We start from the raw sequence: 18,554 nt of genomic DNA, 5'->3' as shown, positions 1-18,554 counted from the left end.
GCACCTGTTGCTCTTAGCTAAGGAATGCTGCAGGGCTCTGAGCGGTCCCCTCTGCCCGCAGACACTGGCACTCGGAGGCAGAGCTGTGGAGCCCCACAGCCATGGAGGGCCTGCTGCCTGCCGCCAGACTCATGGGCCAGCTGGTCCTGGAGCGCCTGTGGGGGGCTCTGATGGTGATTGGTGAGAGCTGGGGATGCCTAACAGGACCCTTTGGCATCCCCTGGGGCACACTGGCAGGCTGTGTGATGATGCTCCTTAACGTCCCCTGGGGGACCCTGGTTAGTTGTGTACAGACGCTTTTGACGGCAAGGAGAGCGTGGCATTCATGAGAGGCACGATGCAACAGAAGCTGTTCCGCCCGCCAAGAAGTACCTGGAAACCATGGTGACACTGCAGAACGAACAACTCCAGCCGATGACACCGGCAGGCCACCTGCAGGGGAGGCCAGTCCTCCCACCCTACAGAGCCTGAGCTTGGCAGTGGTGGCCACACACCTGACGCTGTCCCTTCAGATCACTCTGGGCCTTCTGGCAAAGGGATGGGGGAGCCAGCCTCCTACACTTCCCAAGGCCACTGATGAGAAACCAACCCTCAGGGCATCACAGAAGGATGGAGAACAACTCGGGAAGATGCTGCATGACTGGAAAGGAAACACTGCTTTTCCAGAGAGGGCAGAAGCCCTTGCCCAGGACATGGCAAGATGCAGGCAGGAGCCGAAGGAAAAGGAGGAGGAGAAGGAAGGACGGTCGGGGTCGAGCGCTGGTGCGGAGCAGGACCTGAAAGAGGGAGTCAGCCACCTGCTGTTAGTGGCTGAGACCCTGCTCCACGCCGTCCCCACATTTGCACCTCTAAGACATCTCCTGGATGGCGGGAGCCTGGAAGTCAAGTAAAAGCGGGAAGCGGGAAGCAGCAAACACCCCGTCCCCGGGTCACAGTGGCACTGAAGGCTCACATGCACGATGCTGACTCCCCTGTGTCCCCTCAAAGCCCTGAGAGAGCCAGATCATTGAGGGAACAGAAGCAAGTCAAAGAAGAGCTGAGAAAACAAACAGCCGCCCTCCAGGCAGAGGAAACATCTCTGAGGCGTGAAATCCTACAGGTGGAAAGTCAGCTACTTCAGCTGAAGCTCCAGAATCTGCTTGAACTACACCAAGAACGTACCATGCAACTTGAGAGCTAAATCGCTGCGGAGGAAAAGAGGTGCAGAAACTGAGAAGAAACTGATCAACTGGGGCAGAACCGGAAACTCTGAGTTTCAGATTCTCCAGCTGCGCAACAAGATAGCCGAGGACATGGGCAAAGAATTGGAGAGAACCAGGTCCTTCTACCAAAGGGAGTTCCTCTTGCATGAGGAAAGGGCTCAGAAAAGCTGGGAGGCAGCTGTGCAGAATGAGAGAAACCTCCTGAAGCTAAGGAGAGAAGGCGACCGCATCAGACGAATGCTGGCCGACGCCCAGGCCCCCCTGCAGCCTTTCCCAAGTGGCCCTTCTGCTCCTGTTGCTCCACCTGCAGCCCACAGAGGCCACAAGCTGTCCCGGGGTCCCCTGAGTCCTCAGGCCCCCTGAGGAAGGAGGAGGGTGTCACCCTGAGGGCCCAGGGGGCACGGGTGACCTGAAGGTGTGACTCAGCTCACGGCAGCCTGTTTCTGACCACCCACAGCCATGGCACAGCTCTGCAGGAATTTCTGTATTTAAACTAATTTTGATTTCTCTGTTTTTGGTTTAGCTACTGTTACTTAACTGATACTACAATTCCCTTATCCAAATAAACATAGCATTATAATATTAAGAGCATTTTTCAAATGTTTCACTTAATAATAAAAAAAATCCCTTATGAATAACTAAAAAAAAAAAGATGCATGTAAGGATAATAAAATTCTAAATCATATTTAAAATATGAATCAGTCTTTATAGTTTGCAGAATTTTTATATCATTAGACCAGAGGGTGGTTGGATCAGGTTATCTATCAATTTTCTCCTAACCTTGAGATGTAATGACCTTTATGCATCATTCAAAATGCTATTTGCTGGTGAAGAATAAAGTGTTTGTACCTTTCCACCACTCAAATTAAGTAATGACTGGTCAGAGTCATTCATATAATCTGCATCCGTAGGACAGAGCAGAGCTACACGCGTGAAACATAAATTCTAACCTCTTGCAAAAAAAGACTGCAACTTACTGAACTAACAGGTTTCTCTCCTTATCACCTATTCACCCCCAGTGGAAACCTTATACACTAAACAAACTCTATTTAAAGTTTGCGGAAGAAAGAGATTCAAAAGTAGGAGACAGAATGGAAAATCACCGAGATACATTTTAATTCTGTCTGGAACTGTTGCAGCCATATTGTAACCATGGGGGAACAATCCTAGAATGAAGCCAACTTGGAGGGTGGCAGAGTGAAGCGAAAGAAGGGCCAGGAGGCTCAGACACTGTTCAATCACTAAAGTAATCACCTTGGAGCCTTCTAATATTTGGGGTTCTTTTTTTTTCAGAGTAATAAATTATTTTACCTAACAACAAGTACAAATTAAATGACTCTATTTCCTCCTCTCATGACTATTAAATCAAGTATATATAAATACCTCTAGATTCTACAGAGTGGTACTGTTCCATAGACTTTTCTGCAGTGATGGAAATGTTCTCTATACTTTCCAATTCACAGCCATATGAGCCTATTAAGTACTTGAAATGTAGTTCATGTGATCCAGGAACTGAATTTCAAATTTTATTTAATTTTAACTAATTTGAATATAAACAGCCACATTACATGCACGTGCACAGGCAATGACACTACACAAGACAGCGCTCGAGTGAAAATCTCCAAGAGCAGATCTCAGACTTGTCCTGGTAGATCTTCAAGCTGGCTACTTCGATGTGGCAGCCTTGCCCACATCTCTAAAAAAGCAACCTTTCAGTGAAATTTGACTGTACTTCCTCTGCTCCTGAGAGTTTAACTGTTCAAACAGCACACCTCTCCCCACAAATACTTTACTTAGTCATAACATGTTCCATATTTACCACTTCAAACTATCCTCCTCACCCAATCAAGTTCAAAGAAATGAAAACTCTTTTTTCTAAGTTAAGTACTACTACCTAGAAATTGGTTCTATTATTCAGGTTGTAGCCAAGAGTAGGTAGTGAACATCATCTACTTTAAATCTCCATGGTATAATTTGTGAAGAAAATAACTCAACTCAAGGCTTTTATGCTTCAGAGCTCAAAGATTCATCTTGATTTTTCTGGTTCTCAACTCATATTATCAGGAGAGCTAAACAGGATTTCATAACTGTTTCATTTTTCTTGCCTTGCTGAGGGCCTTCAGCAATGTCAATTCTAATATTTCTCAATACCCCAAATGCTGTATTAAGTAGGGGGTCATGTATAATGATCCATAAAGATTAAGTGGCATATTGAAACGTTCTCTGAACTTTTAAAATCAAACAAGAAGAGTTGACGTTACAAAATCAAAAGCAAAAATATTTGGGACACTGAGCCAATATTCTAGGGGTTATGTAAGGTTTCTAATGATATATATTTAAACAATTGGATATTCTCTTTTAAAATAAATGAATGCTTTAATAAAACAAGATGACAGGAAACACCACGACTATTAAAGATGGGAAAAACCCTTATTAAACACAACTTATAGCCACTCACCCAGATAGCACCCAGTTGATTCTTTAAAGTGCCAACTACCCAGATGTTAAAAAGCCCACAAGTACCTCCAGAGTGTGTAACAGTACCTGGCAGTATTTTCTAAAGGATAGTGAGAAAATAAAATAGTCCTTCTATCACCGTATTTAAGAAATTATTTTTATTACAACTCATCAATAACTCATTCAGGTTTTGGTATATGTAATATAGAAAGAGTAAAATATAAATCATAAAGTTGAGTAGACGTTTTTCACACCTGGTTGAAAAGACTAAGTTCAAATTATAATTAATATTTTTACTCTTAAAAACTTGGCAAGATTCGTGTTTGTTTTAAAAATCAATAGAAAATGAAGCCCACAGGAAGTGACACTGAAGAGCTAAATGTGCAGTTTTGCTTCATATTGGTTATTTAGCCAAACAAAATGTATGGGGTGTTCTTTCTCCCGTTTGCCACTTTTGAAAATCAGTAAAAAGCATGTGAAAATATCCAAATGAACACAGGGGAAATAGTGTCAGAAATCAATACTTCTCTACCAGCATGTTTAACTTGCTGAAATGAAGTGTTAATCACAGAAATAAGATACCATATTACATTTATAAACTAATGAAACTAGAAAAAGCAAAGCGCGTGACACTATAATTAAACAGCTGGAAGACATCCAAGCCTGTGTAAGTTGATAACCCTGGTACAATCTCTGGCAGTGAGAAGGCAGGTCTGCAGTGAGTTGATATGGCCAGCTCAGTTGTTAATTGAATAACAGGCAATCTATAAACACTACTAATTGCATATGTGAAACCTGTGTACAGCTAGAGAAGCTGCCTAGAGAAGCACTCCAGAAAAACTACACGGATAAAGCACTCCGCAAATCTTCTGTCTCTCTCAATCCCTTTAAGTCATAGCTTAGTTTCGCCACTGCATCCTTCTGATTAACCTCCGCACAGCAGATTTAATGATATATTTTCCAAAAGATCATTTTTCTTCCTAACCCGATACGCACTGAACAACCATCAATTACCCATTTCAGAAAAGAACAAACAAGTAATCTAGAAAATTCAGCGTGTGAATGGACAGCTTTCCAAATCATAAAAGAAGACATGGTCTTATTCCCAACAGGCAAAATGCTTTTCAGAATTGTTCTGACGCATTTTGCCGAAGTGTGGCAGCTGCTGTGAACAGCATGGAGTGTTAAGATTTGACACTTTTTTTTTTCTTAAGGATATAGCCATTTGGGGAGGCTCAGAAACTCTTGTCAGAATTTTACTTATTCATCCATTTAATAAATCCTTTTTAAATGATTATTTCAACCCTGGTGAATACAGAATATTTCAAAGCTATTGCTCTAGGATCTGAACAAACTTTATTTTTCAAATCTTTAGAGAAGACTACTTGGCCCAAGAGATTACTTTTGAGATATGAAGCCTCCTCTATTTTAACATTCAAATCCAAATAAGGCCACTCAAAAGCAAAGTCCCTATCATTCTGAAGGTGTCCAGCAGTTCTCATGAAATGAATTGACACTTAATCAACTCCCCAGTGGATATAATACCACATTATGAAACCTAGAGCTACCTACCAGAGTACTGTGCGGTATTAAGAAGCACACGTATTGGAGCTAGAATGACGTGTTCTCACATCATAGCTCCAACGTGAACGAGGTATGGGCAAGAAACTTTAAGTCACTGGGCCTCAGTTGCTTCATCTATAAAGTGGGAATTACAAAATATACCTCAAAAGATTGTCAGAGAGATAACATAGGCATAACATAAAAAGTGCTCAATAATGGTAGAGATTTAAAAATAAGGCATGTTTTTACCCATTACAGACAAATGGAAAGATTAATAACAATATATAGGGTCAAATAACTGAATGGTGTGTAATGTTAAGTGTCTCTCTCACATTTCATCTCCTACAAAGGAGAATATAGGGTTTCACCAAAATTCCTTGGAAAAAACACAAATCTGAATGTCTTCACTTTAAGATACAGACACATATTAGCTGACTTGGCAGTCCACCAAGACTGGATAATTCCTCAAGTATGTGGCCTTCAGTCAATTAGAAACAAGAATGAAAACCAAAAACTATAAAGAATCATTGTTAATTGTTTTTAAAAGGATAAGGAGACAAGTAGGAAACATGTGATAGATAATAAATGAAGCATATGAAAGAGCTGTCACCCTGCTTTTACCCTGGACATTTGCTTCCTGGAGAATTCTTAATCTCAAGAGTCCTTAGACCACCAGGAGAAAGGCCTGATTTACAGTGTTCAGATATTAATCTCAAACGCTTGTGGCAAAAATCAAAATGGACAAAACTCCTTGTTTGTTTCACCAATGAGCCTGACTACCAAAAGCTATGTTAACTAAAGAGGCCTTTATAGACCAACCAGGTATTTCCAGGTCTACAATCTATTTCCATAGGTGGAATAAAAGTGAGGGGTACAGGATCCAGTCTCTGTGACAGTCCCAGGCTCATGTCACTGTGCAAACCCCCACCCACAACATGGGTATGATGGTCTTTTGGAACGACACCTGTTTCCAGAGCACCCAGCCTTCCAGCGCGTATAAGCAGTTAGGTTTCTCGTCGTTACTGCATTTGAACTTTAAAAATTTAGAAACTGTCAACCTAGAGCTCTCTGCTCTTGAATTAATTTTATTTCTTGCTGCAACAATCTAAACTTCCTATACTTAGGACCCAATATAAGCCCACTTTTAGCAAATATTATACTCAGTTAAATGTGAAGTGGAGCAGGATTCATTAACAATAATCAATACAATAAAATACAATCATACCCAGATGAAGCTCCCTGTAGACTGAAGAAGGGAAAAAAAAGTATCAAGCTAATACTGCAAAGCATTTGGAGCATTTAAATATGGGTATTAAATAAGGAATGGCTAGTTCCCAAATAACTGTGTGTGTGTGTAAACATTAGCCACATAGATTTCAATTACATGTTTTAATACATTTATACTATTCTTGTAGGTATCCAAAGAGACACCACTCAATGAAATTACATCCATTATTTAAAATTAGAAGACACCAAAACTATACAATGTGGATCAATCAATTAAACCAGGAGAGTCCCCTGAACCATTTTTTAAAGCAGTTTGTTTTGTTTGTAACTGTGTGATGACATCATGAGAAAAATTCGCCAGGGAAAAGGATTCATGGATGGTAGTGAGTCACATTAAGATAAAAATTGTGCCTTTTCATGTCCTTCTCTGAAGTCAACAATATAGAAGATTCCTGATATAAACAAATGAACGCTGTTTTTCAAAAATCTTCAATTTTCTACCTTAATATAGAGAGATTTTCAAACTGCTACCAGCACCAAAATTCCTGAAAGTACCTATTACTAATTCATTTTAATTCAAAATAATCACAAGTGGCATACCAGATAAATAAAAAATAAAAAGCTTTCTAGCTGAATAAAGAAAACTTATCCTCAAAGAGCTTCATATGAGAATATATCCTGGACTATCAGCCATACATAATGTTGTGATATATTAGATCGGCTTTCTTTGGGAGTACAAAGGATTAGTAGTTCTGAAGTATAAATTGTATTTTTCTAAGATGAGAAGTTGCGGGAAAGGGCTATCCAGATCTAGGCTTCAACCTAAGCAAGGCATGTAGGTTTAAAAGTGCGTGACTTGACTTGGAAATGAAAGGTAATACGATATGATTATAAAGGCATTATAAAGGCACAGAGATGAAGTAGTTGAAACATAAACCTACAAAGACAAGTTGTGAAAAATGTTAGATTCCATGCCAGATAGTTTAGAATGTTTCCTGAAGTCAATGAGAAGACATCCAAGAATATTTTTGTGCAAGAAGTGATGATTGGAACTGTGTTTTAGCAAGAGAGTTCTGATGGGAGAATCAGATTGGGCAGGGAGAGACCCAAAAGGGGTCTGTTAAGGGGCCAAGGCAATTGTTCAAATTAGAAGTGAGACAGGCATAAACCAGGCAATGAAGTGAGCAGAGACTAACATCATATTTCAGAGGAAACAGAGAGAAATTTGACTGGATGTGAAAAGATAAGCATGCCATTTCTAGCTTGGGTCACTAGATGGTGAAGCTATTAGCTAAGGAAATACGGAAGGGTAATGCTAGAACACTTCTGAAAGTAACGTAGATTAGAAAATAAACCATTACATAAATTCATTGAAGAAAATGCTGTGATACCCAAGCTAAAAGAAAGTATGCTCAGGTTAGCCTGGGAAAGAGGTAAACTGCCACTTTTTAAATTAAACCAAGCATACTTCCCCTTCTTAGCTAAATTCACTGTTAACACCCTACTTCCCACATAGCAACAGCTCACTAAGCTTCCTGGAATATATATATACCTCCATCCTCTCATTCTTTGACTAATGATTTCCTATGGATATATCCTGTATCTGTTAAGCAGGTCTTCCCATACTCTAGGAATTATATATTGATGCAAACATTTCATACTCTTCTCAAATGAGTCTTTAGAACTCATGTACAGCACCCCAATCTTGCCATAGAAACTATCAGAAAAGGGCTGTCTGCATTTCATGTGGATGTAGAAAGTAGAGGGGAATAAAATGAATTTCTTATTGTGTTATGATTTGGTCCTCATAAATCTCCTAGAAGTGGTCAACATATACAAGTTAGAGCAGGGCAAGTGTGAAGATGAGTCAGACTGGAAACATGGCAGCCACCCAGTAAGAGCCAGATGGCCTGGGAGGTAAGAAAGGAAGGGGACAATCTCAAAGGAATGCATTAGTTACCTTCAACATCACAACTCAGGTAGTTACGCACTTCATTCAAAATAAAGTTGATATCTTCTTCCGAAGGAATAGGATGGTGGGTAACATCAGTTGGAGTGTCAGTAGTGCCAGCTATAGTCATCTTTTGCCAGGGTAAGAAGAAAATTACTCGCCCATCACTGGTCGCTGGGTCAAGAAGTCCCATGCTCTCTGGGCTGAGGTAAAAAGAAGGCGTATAGGTTTCTGAAATTAGCAAAGGTTTAATCTGCATTCTAAAAACTATTTTATTCACTAATTCTCATATAAGCAAACAAGAAATATATGAACTATTAACATTTTCTGCCATTATCCTAATGGAAATTCCTAAAAGAAAAAAGAAATTTTGGTAACAAAAAGGAATACAGCTAGCATGACAGCAATCATCCTCACAGCAGAACCAGCCCTCCCCATCTCAGCAATGCAAGGCTAATTGAGAGAGTGGACTTCAACTTCCCATTGTTTGGGTTTTTATAGTTCTTGGACCATTCACATCAGATAATGTCAGTGGGATAAATGTCTATAATTTATTTTATGGTGGTCAATTAAGGCCAGCTCTTCAGCCTTTTTCCAACTCTATGAAAAGTATTTTCCTGGGACATTTGACATTTGGCACATCTTTCAATAGAAGGTCTCAGAAGTACATGAAAAAACTGAAGGGCCTAACTTTCTAGAAACTAAAATGTAATCAAAAAGTTCTATACTCCTTTGTGCCTAGATGAACTTGTACCACTTCACCACATATGAGATTTCTTGCTTTATTTCAATTTTACAGAAATCTCATGAAATGCATCCATGAGAAAAGGGCTCAGTTTTCTACTATTACTGAAGTGACAATGTACTAGTATAAGGTCAGAAAGGAGAGGAATATCTTAGGAATAGAAATCTTCAAATAGACATAAGATGTTCGTGTATTACACTATTAAATCAAGGTTCAAGGAAGCCTCTTCTCACATATTATATAAATAAAATCTCCCAAAATATTAATCAGTAATTTTCACTAACACATGTTTAATATCTTAAAACCAAATTTAAAACACACTTGAAAGAACAGGCAACTGTAAGTAAACATTAACAAAACCTGTCCAATTATGTTATTAAATCACTAGAAACTACTGTTTCAATGTTTTGTTAATCATTCAAAGAAATTTGGAGAAGTTGATAAAGGGATGGGAGGAATATGAAAGTGTCATAATCAAACAGAATACTACAAATCTTCAGATAGCTGTTTCAAAATGACTGAATTCTCATAGCAGCCAATGTTAAAGATATTTTCAGCTCTTGTTAATACTTTTTTTTAATAGGAAACACCATTCTATTTGTTTTAAGTAAATTTCAAGAAAAGCCTGTTATACCCAGACATTTTAAAGGGCACAAGACAACTTTTTATGCTTATTATTCCCTTAAAAAATGTTTTTCAAAAACTCAGACTAATTCAAATGTGTAAGGATGAGAGACTAACAATGGTTTAAAAACAAGCCCCAAATCATCATCTTATGAAAAAGAAATCTACAGTCATCTTAGCTAATGCATCTTCTTTGTTTAAAGCACAAGGAGTACTAGTTTTCCTTTGCAAAGACCCATCCGCCCCTCGGAATGCCTGCCATGTCTACATAGCCTCTGTAGAAAGAAATCACCATTTGCAGCCTGCTGGAGAGGTACAGGAGAGACTGGGCCACAGTTCTACCTACCAAATGCAATAGGCACCAGGGAAGTAGGTCAGTCATTTAAACCTTCAGCTAAAATCTCATCATCACCCAGAGAGAAATAAAGGAAATAGGTTTACTTTCATTTTGATATATTGAAAACTACAAGTATGGAGTATTTTCAGTCTCTGTATGACTATATTTTTTTTCTTTGTATTTGTCTAAGACTTTCTACAAATCTTAAAAGAAACTAGTCAATGATGTGTTTTGGAAGCACTTAATTTGATCCTGGGTTAATAAGGCCTTACATTAAATCAATCAGTCACTTTGGGATTGGAAATTAATATTCAGAATTTAAGCTTTCAATGTGATAAATAGTACTATATTGAAACTAAAGGGCAAATTGCATGTTCTAACATTTAAGGAATAAATTATATGTTGGTATATTTTACAGATGCTTATTTTATGGACCAGGTATCACATGATGTGCCTAAATAACTCAAAAAATCTGATAAACTTTAGCATAAAATTATAATATTCAACAACCTAGACATGAAATGCTGTTAGAGAAGCAAAACTACTGAATCCTTTAAAACCTTTCAATGCAATAAAAGCTGTTTAAAGGGTGAAGGTGATGGTTACCAACACACACATACTGGAACCTGTAGAGAATCAACTGCTTAAGTGAACACATATGTGTCAAACATAAAATTAACAAGCACAGAGGGAAGACAGAGCTATTAATGAATGCTGTACAAATTTAAGAATCCACTTGGAAATACCTGTCATCAGTTCTAAATGACCTGATTCATACTCTCCCTTAGGGAAGTTTGTTTTCTTATGAAGGATTAAATCTGTAAGGTCACACTAAAGTTTGAAAATGGGTTTCAACTACAGTGATGGTATATACAATACACTGAAACCTAGGGCTTTTTTCAATATGTGTAACTCACCTGACATCAGGAGGAAAAGCTTGCTGCTAATTTACATATGTGTCTAGGATTAAATGTAACGGACATTTTTCCCATGCAGACCATTGCCTTCCTGAAGTACCCTTATTTAAACTGAAATCAATTTATTGTTAACTACTTAGCAATCTGTGTTAGAGCTAACAGTATGCACACACATTCTAGAAAAAAAATCGACTTGCTGTCATTGGTAAAAAGCATCTGTAGTCTAGGCGGAGGAGATGATTATTTTCATGTATTTTAGTCATGTGGTGTATTATTTTCTCTTTTGTAAGAGCATCTAGCCACAGCTGTGATGAGAATTTCAGTTTTGTTCTTAAGATGAACTAAAGAATACTTTTAAAAATAAATGATTTCTTCTTCTGCATCCGTGGATGTTTTGCTGCCCTTATCTAGCTTGGATTAATACTTAGTCCATAGGCACACACCTGATCATCTACATTTGCCTTCTTACAGCACTAAACTATGTTTTCTACCTTTATCTTGCATCTACCTACCACTTCAGCATTTTATTAAAAATAAAAATAATAATAATAATAAAGGGAGAAATGTGGGATCCACATATAGATCAAGTATAAAAATCAAACAAATATTCATATTTGACCTGATTGTTTATAATTCATAATGTGTGATCAAAACTGAAAGTTTCTGTGATGACTGCCCTTGTACTGTTCACCATGTAAGAACTTATTCACTATGTAAGAATTTGTTCACCATGTAAGAACTTGTTCGTTATGCTTCAGAAGATTGGAGACTGACGAGAATTAGGCTTCAGATGGATTAATGATTGTGCATTGAGCATTGACCCCCCTATACAGAATTTTATTGTTGTTAACAACCATTTGATCAATAAATATGAGAGACTCCCTCTCAAAAAATAAATAAATAAATAAATAAATAAATAAATAAATAAATGATTTCTGTGCACTGGGTTTTCTGAAATCAAAATAAAAGAAGGAAGGAAGTTGGGGAAGGAAGATGAAGGAAGGAAAGAAGGAAGGAAGGAAGGAAGGAAGGAAGGAAGGAAGGAAGGAAGGAAGGAAGGAAGGAAGGAAGGAAGGAAGGAAGGAAGGAAGGAAGGAAGGAAGGAAGGAGGGAGGGAGGGAGGGAGGGAGAGAGGGAGGGAGGGAGGGAGGGAGGGAAGAAAAAGAAAATCAGCTGTTACCATGGCACAAGATAATTCCACATGAAGCATGTTGGTTAGGGTCATAACAAGTTTAGTAAATGCCATAAAGATGCTCTGAAAGCAGTCCAGCAAGATAAATGTACATATTGTCCTTGCTCTTTATTCAGCAGCCAACATTCCACAAAGCAGTGGCTACTGAACTGATCACATCGCCAAACTGATCAATTTCTAAGTGGAAATGTTAGGACAGTAAGTTATCATCAACCAGTTTGTAGGGCCTCCCCAGAAGGTCTGACTCATGGCCGAGGATCTGACTGACCCCTCGGTTTATAACTGCTGAGTGTAAGTGACGGACTGATGAGTCCAGAGGGCCATTTCAGTGTGAGATCTCCTGTTCCCTCGCAAGAGAAGGGCTTGATACAGACAGCAAAACCATCTCTCTTTGATGCCTTACCGTCAGTGTTAAAGAGGGAATAAACCCTTAATCCAGGCCTCAATCCAAAACCCTGGGGCTCATCTGCAACAGAGCTGAGCAAGGGCTGGCCTGCAGACGGCTCCTCCAGGGCTCCCAACAGGGCATGTGATGGTGCAGGACAAGGTGCTAGGAATGGGGACACTAATTTCTCCCAGAGTAGAAAGAATGACATCACTTACTACGTCTTGGACTGAGGCAGACCAACACTTTGATGATTTATGGGAAGGGGGCTTGCAGATGATAAAAATACATTTTTAGGGTTAAGAAAGGGGCTCAAAATTAGTAATACATTTTTAGGGGTAAGAAAAGCACTCTGTTTTGAAAATATTACATCCAGGTGATATTATTATATTTCTTAAAGAAATACCTATCTACTCTCTTGTTAGAATATCATAAAGCATAGTACACAGCAGTATGTGCAGCATGATAAGTTTTTGAATTTATCTTCATGCAAAGTTTTTAAAAGGATATTTGCGCAAATATAAACATAAACTTGTATGGACGGAATCAGAAGAGCGACCGACCACAGCGAGCGAAGCGGGGGAGCCTCTGGGAGGCGTGAGGAAGAGGAGAGAGGCTTTCCCTTTTCACGCTGTATTTTTCTCTTTTCTACACTGATTACTTTTATGTCTTCATTTTTGTGTACAAGGATTACTTGGGCAGTAAAATGAATAATCATAGTCTGCTTTCTCTATAATAAAAAAAAATCCCTTGTAGGTGTTACATTAAAATTTTAATTAAAAAAAGCAACCATCTCAATTTGGCCAAGTTACAACAAAAAAAGGTAGGAGGAGTCATTCAAAAAATATTTACTGGCCATTATGATGTGCCAGACACAGCACCAGGAGCAAACAGATAAAAAATAACCGAAGGATCACTGTCAAAATGTTTACAAATTAGGTATTCTCGTGAGCTAAGGAACCAGAGCTAAAAGCAGAGTGGCAAGTTTGTTGAAAACTTCTCTATATACAAGAAACATTTGCAGCATTTACATTTATTTACTACTCTCCTTTTCATCGGAACTAAATTTCTGATTAGCAGTTTTGAAAAGTATCAAGTACCACTGCATAAATGTTGATTATCATCAAGACTGGAAACAAACTGGTAAAAATATCAAAGGCAGTCTACCTACTTCACCTAGACATTTGGAAAACGAGAAAGAAACCTTGGAAGCTGGTGCATAAGAAATTGTCTTTAATATTTTTCTTGGTAGAAGTGTATTTGGTACAAATCAGGTGTATCTTGGACTCTTTAGGAAGATTTAGCTACTGGAAAACTGATTATTAATAAGACAGCATCATCTATAACATAGCAAGAAAACATCATAGGAGAGTGCAGATATAAACAAAATATCACAGATGCTCTACATTCATTTATCAAATGTTAAAATATTTATATCTCCTTTATGGAAAATTATTAAAATATGGAAAAGTAACTCTCATCCTAGTCACATGACCTAGAAATTACCACCTTATCTTACCCACAATCACATTACCTAGATCAAATAACCATTAGTATTTAACATACTTCCCTGCAATCTTTTTTCCATATGTTTATATAATGTTAAGCTTGTACTACACATATAATCTTGTGTCCTCCACTCTAAACTAACATTATATAATTAGCATTTTCCTAGGATAATAAAGTTATTTATAATGATTGTAATGACTGTATAGTATTCCCTTGCGCAGACATGCCATAATTTACTCATCTATTCTCCTAAGGATAGGAATTGAAGTAGTTCCTAATATTTCTCAACTACAAATAATATCATAGGGAACATCTAGAGCATAAATCATTACTTCTTACAGATTTACTAGTTTGTGTGCTCTATTTACCATACAGAAATAAAAGTGGTATACATGTTCCGTTGTCTTAGCATGGCCACATAAAATTCTTCCACAGAAGTCTTGAAATGTATATTAGGAATAATCATTATTAATTTCCTAACTAGAACCACATAAATGTTTCTTTTTTATTTATTAAAAATATCAAACATATATAAAAAGAGAATAGTTAAATGTGCCCATCTCCCAATCTAAGTGATTTTAGATTAACAGCTATTTTATTTTACCTCTATTCCTATCCATTTCTCCATGAGTGGTTATCTTTGTTAATATGATAGGTTAGAAATTATGTCTGATTTTTACTTGTATACTACTCCTCATAACACATTTCCCAAGCAATACAGATAAGAATACCTGAGCAGTCCTCATCCCCAGATTCTTCATAAGAAAATTTGGTATTTTGCAAAATTAATTTTTTTAAATGTTTTAATTAAAATACATCCTTTATGGAAAATTTTACAAAATTAACTTTTAATGTCTTAATTTACACTCAAAAAGACTAAGGCTTAGTCTCGGAAGGTGAGTACATGAAGAAAGTACAAAAATAGATCCCAAAGCATTAATCTCTGAAAGTGATATTGCCACAGAAGCTAAGAAATTGCCAAATATTTTGTAAGAGCTCCTTTATGTATTTCTCCTCATTTTGAACAGCAAGCTAGAGCAGCTGTTATTAAGAAGGGTGTGCCGAAAGAGCAACTGGAGACAATGCCTCATGGCCTTATCCTCTGGCAGGACCACCAAGTTGGCAGACAGTTACCTGTAATAACCAGGCATCACGATGTGGACCCCAGCACTCGGCTGGCAGATAGCCGCGGCGTCCTTATCATCCATTTTGCGCACAGTGTCTGTGAAAGGCCCCGTCGCATTGACAACACATTTGGCTCTCACATCAAATTCCTGCCCTGTGGAACAAAGCAGCATCCATCACGGACCCCATTTGTTTCTGTGTTCACTGACGCTCTGGGTTAGGAATTCATCTATTAGCTTAACCTGCGGCGAAGTACACCGCACACCCCCCTGAGTGGACATGAGCAGTGGGAGTTACTGAAAAGCCACTCAAAGGGCTAGCATCTGAGTATATTTACCAAAAACAAGTCCCCATAGAAGAAAGAAAATTATTCCACCTTTTCATCTCCGTTCTCAGTCAATTTTGCAAACTGCCCAGCATCAAAATGCCAAACAGGAAAAAAGTGGGACAAGTAAATAAGCTGTTTTCTCCTTAAAACTCAAAGTGTGTAAACAGCATGGCTGCGAGACAATATATTTCACAGCACTGGGAATGTTCAAGGAAAAGACGCAATTTCCAAACCCCACCTACAAGGCCACAGAACCAGGACAAGAATGAAAATCTAACCAAAGTAAAATGATTGACTTTAATGACATATAAATGCACTGCCTGTGTCACTTAAATGATACTTAGAAACCCGGCACATTTATTTAATTTTATTAATAACATGTTTTTGTAAAGAAAACGGAGTGCATTCAATAGCTGTGGGAATTTTGTGGGCATTTATTATTATTATTATCATTATTATCATTTAACACAAAGGGGGAAAATTGCCAAGTCTCACAAGGGAAAATTTTCACATTAAACCAGGCATTGTTGACAATAAGGAATATAATTAATATGACTCTGAAATCTGGCTTAAATAAAAGAGAACTGACAGAAAAAGTATAATTCAGTCATTCCATAGGCAAGGCAAGATGCTCAGAAAGCCCTCGCTGCCACAGCCTGGGTGTACCTGTGAGTGCATCCTTGCACCGGGCACCGCACACAAGCTCCTTCCCTGTTTGGGGGTCTGTCTTCTTGAGCAAGCGGACTACCTCCATGTAATTGGCCGTGGCAGCCCCATACCTGGCAGCAGTGAGAGCAATGGCAAGGTTCATCCGGGCATCGTTGTGCTGTCCTGCAGCAGATGAAAACATCAGAGGAGAGACAGGAGTCACCTCGAGCCACACAGTGGTGGTGCAGAAGTGTGTCACAACAGATAAGTCACATCTGTCCCTGTCACCCAGAATATATGTGATGGCCAATAGCTCTACAGGGCATGATTTGAAAATACACAGTCACTCTCTGTCAGGCATTCACCTGCCACTGCCCACAAAGGAAGGGCACTTTGGGCACCACAAAACCGACGAAAAACATCCCTTTCCTACAGACCTCATATCAATTATCTGGAAGTGAAGAAATAAGTAATTATTCTCTGAGTTTGGGAACATATGTATATGTCAGACTTTCCCTAATACAGACAACTAGTATGCATGAAAGTAAAGCAATTCAAAACTTCAGAATATTTGACACCCCAACTGGTGTTGATGAACAATTTCTATGCGTGTGTGCTCTATCTAAGATTCAAAATCAAGAGCTTCATCTTCCACAGAGAATCTCTCAGTGTTCTATAAAAGGATTTTTCTTGGCTTGAATTTTGATCAGAGCTCCTTAAAATGTTACATTTTTTTTTAGTCACACATAAAAGGTAAGAAATTAAGTGGGACAAAATTTAATTACAGAACAGTTCCTACCTATATTGTTAAAGATTTATTGCTGAAAAATCCTAGTTAAAGAAAACTAAGGGGAAGAAAAGGGTGGGATTGGGGGGAGGGAATGATTAATCACTTTAAAATTCTGGCATCACTAGAGACTTTTTCTATTTATTATTGCCAGTGGAGTTAACGCTGACCAGGAAGAATTACTCGACATTGCAGGGGCCAGGTTCTCTGTGCCCTGAATAATTAATTACCCAGGGTTAGATGTATTGAAGTAGGGTTCAAATTCCCACACACAGGGATCAGTTCTATCAAGATAATACTGATAAAGGGATGAATTTGTAATGGATACTGTTGTTGATTTATGTTGCCAGCATACCAAACATTTAGTATAAATGGTTTATGTAAAGTTTCTTTCTTGTGATTCAGCCTGTGCAAGACCAGAAGCCCTGCACAGGTAATCTGTTCCAGCCAAAAGGGCAAAGTTATAAAGAGAGAATCAATGACTGAAGATTCAGCCGCCCCTCCCCACAAACATCTTTTTCTAAAATCAGTGAACTGATACAATCAGCCAAGAACCTTTCCCTCAAAATTAAATTCTCTTTCAGTGGAGAACATACATTAAACCTCAACATGCAGAATAAGGGGTTATTTTATCCAAAAAGTTATAGAATGAAAGTAGGAAAATAAACCACAGGAGCAGCAGTAGCTAAACTTTAAGTGGGAAGAGAGGTTAGCATTTCTATCCATTTTGACTCAGCATGACCCTCGGCTTGCTATTTAAGATCGTCAGCAGGTATGTTTAAAGTTAAATTTAAGAAAGCAACTTTTAGTAATGTAAATTGGAACTATGTTCCACAAAGTTAAATGCATGCCAACAGCCCAAAGAAACTCAATAAAAATCCCATTTTAGGCCACTTAAAACTAAAGAGATTACCCATCTAAAGAGAGTTCCCATCCCACCCAGCCTTTCTAGTAGAAATCCCAGTCCAAGCAGTATGGCAGGGAGTCACCCAGGACACAATCTCACACAGGACAAATCTCTGAAAAGCCGTGTGTAAATCAACTATATTAATTCCTATAGGAAGTCGTTGTTGAAAGGAACCAGGCAGAAATCTCATTTATTAAATGACAGATTCCTCTGTAAATTGGTAAACCTATTACACATCACCTGGTAATAAAACTCTAAGCTTTGAAGATACAAAATCTCTCTTTTAATGTCTTTTTAAAATATAAAACCTCATTAGAGAAGTATTGGTATAGTTCATCAAGCTCCACTGCTAATAAGAAATGCCTCCCTAATTAGCTCCCAAATCCCAATACTTTTGAAGGTAAACAAGACCAATCTCAGTTAAAAGTGTGAGGTACAAACAAATTCCTTGGTCTGAATACCCAGCAGCACCTGCCCTGACTCAAATCAGGAATGTCCCTTATCTATGAAGGCCCTTCATGGTATGATCCTCATCTGCCACCATGTCTTACTGTCCAGGATTGTCAAATCACCTGCGACTCCCTGAACATCCATGCCATTTCACATCTTCCTGCCTTGGCCTCCACTAATTCTTCTGGCTGGAATACCAT

General features: G+C 38.4%; 1 protein-coding gene across 3 annotated transcripts in view; it reads right to left on the bottom strand.

Moving 5' to 3' along the window:
• Nucleotides 1-18,554, bottom strand: part of GPD2 (glycerol-3-phosphate dehydrogenase 2) — a 124,840-nt gene that overhangs the window by 18,994 nt on the left and 87,292 nt on the right. For all 3 annotated transcript variants that reach the window (XM_017652905.3, XM_017652904.3, XM_036996026.2), the window contains 3 exons: nt 16,229-16,393; nt 15,244-15,388; nt 8,410-8,603 (listed from right to left, as the gene is read on the bottom strand). In XM_017652905.3, the coding sequence (XP_017508394.1) occupies nt 8,410-8,603; nt 15,244-15,388; nt 16,229-16,393 (504 nt within the window). The remainder of the gene's footprint in view (nt 1-8,409; nt 8,604-15,243; nt 15,389-16,228; nt 16,394-18,554) is intronic.

This window comes from Manis javanica, chromosome 7, assembly GCF_040802235.1.
Source record: "Manis javanica isolate MJ-LG chromosome 7, MJ_LKY, whole genome shotgun sequence".
In the NCBI taxonomy this organism is placed as follows: Eukaryota; Metazoa; Chordata; class Mammalia; order Pholidota; family Manidae; genus Manis; species Manis javanica.
The sequence above is the reverse complement of the archived record's forward strand: the minus strand, read 5'-3'. Positions and strand labels throughout refer to the sequence as shown.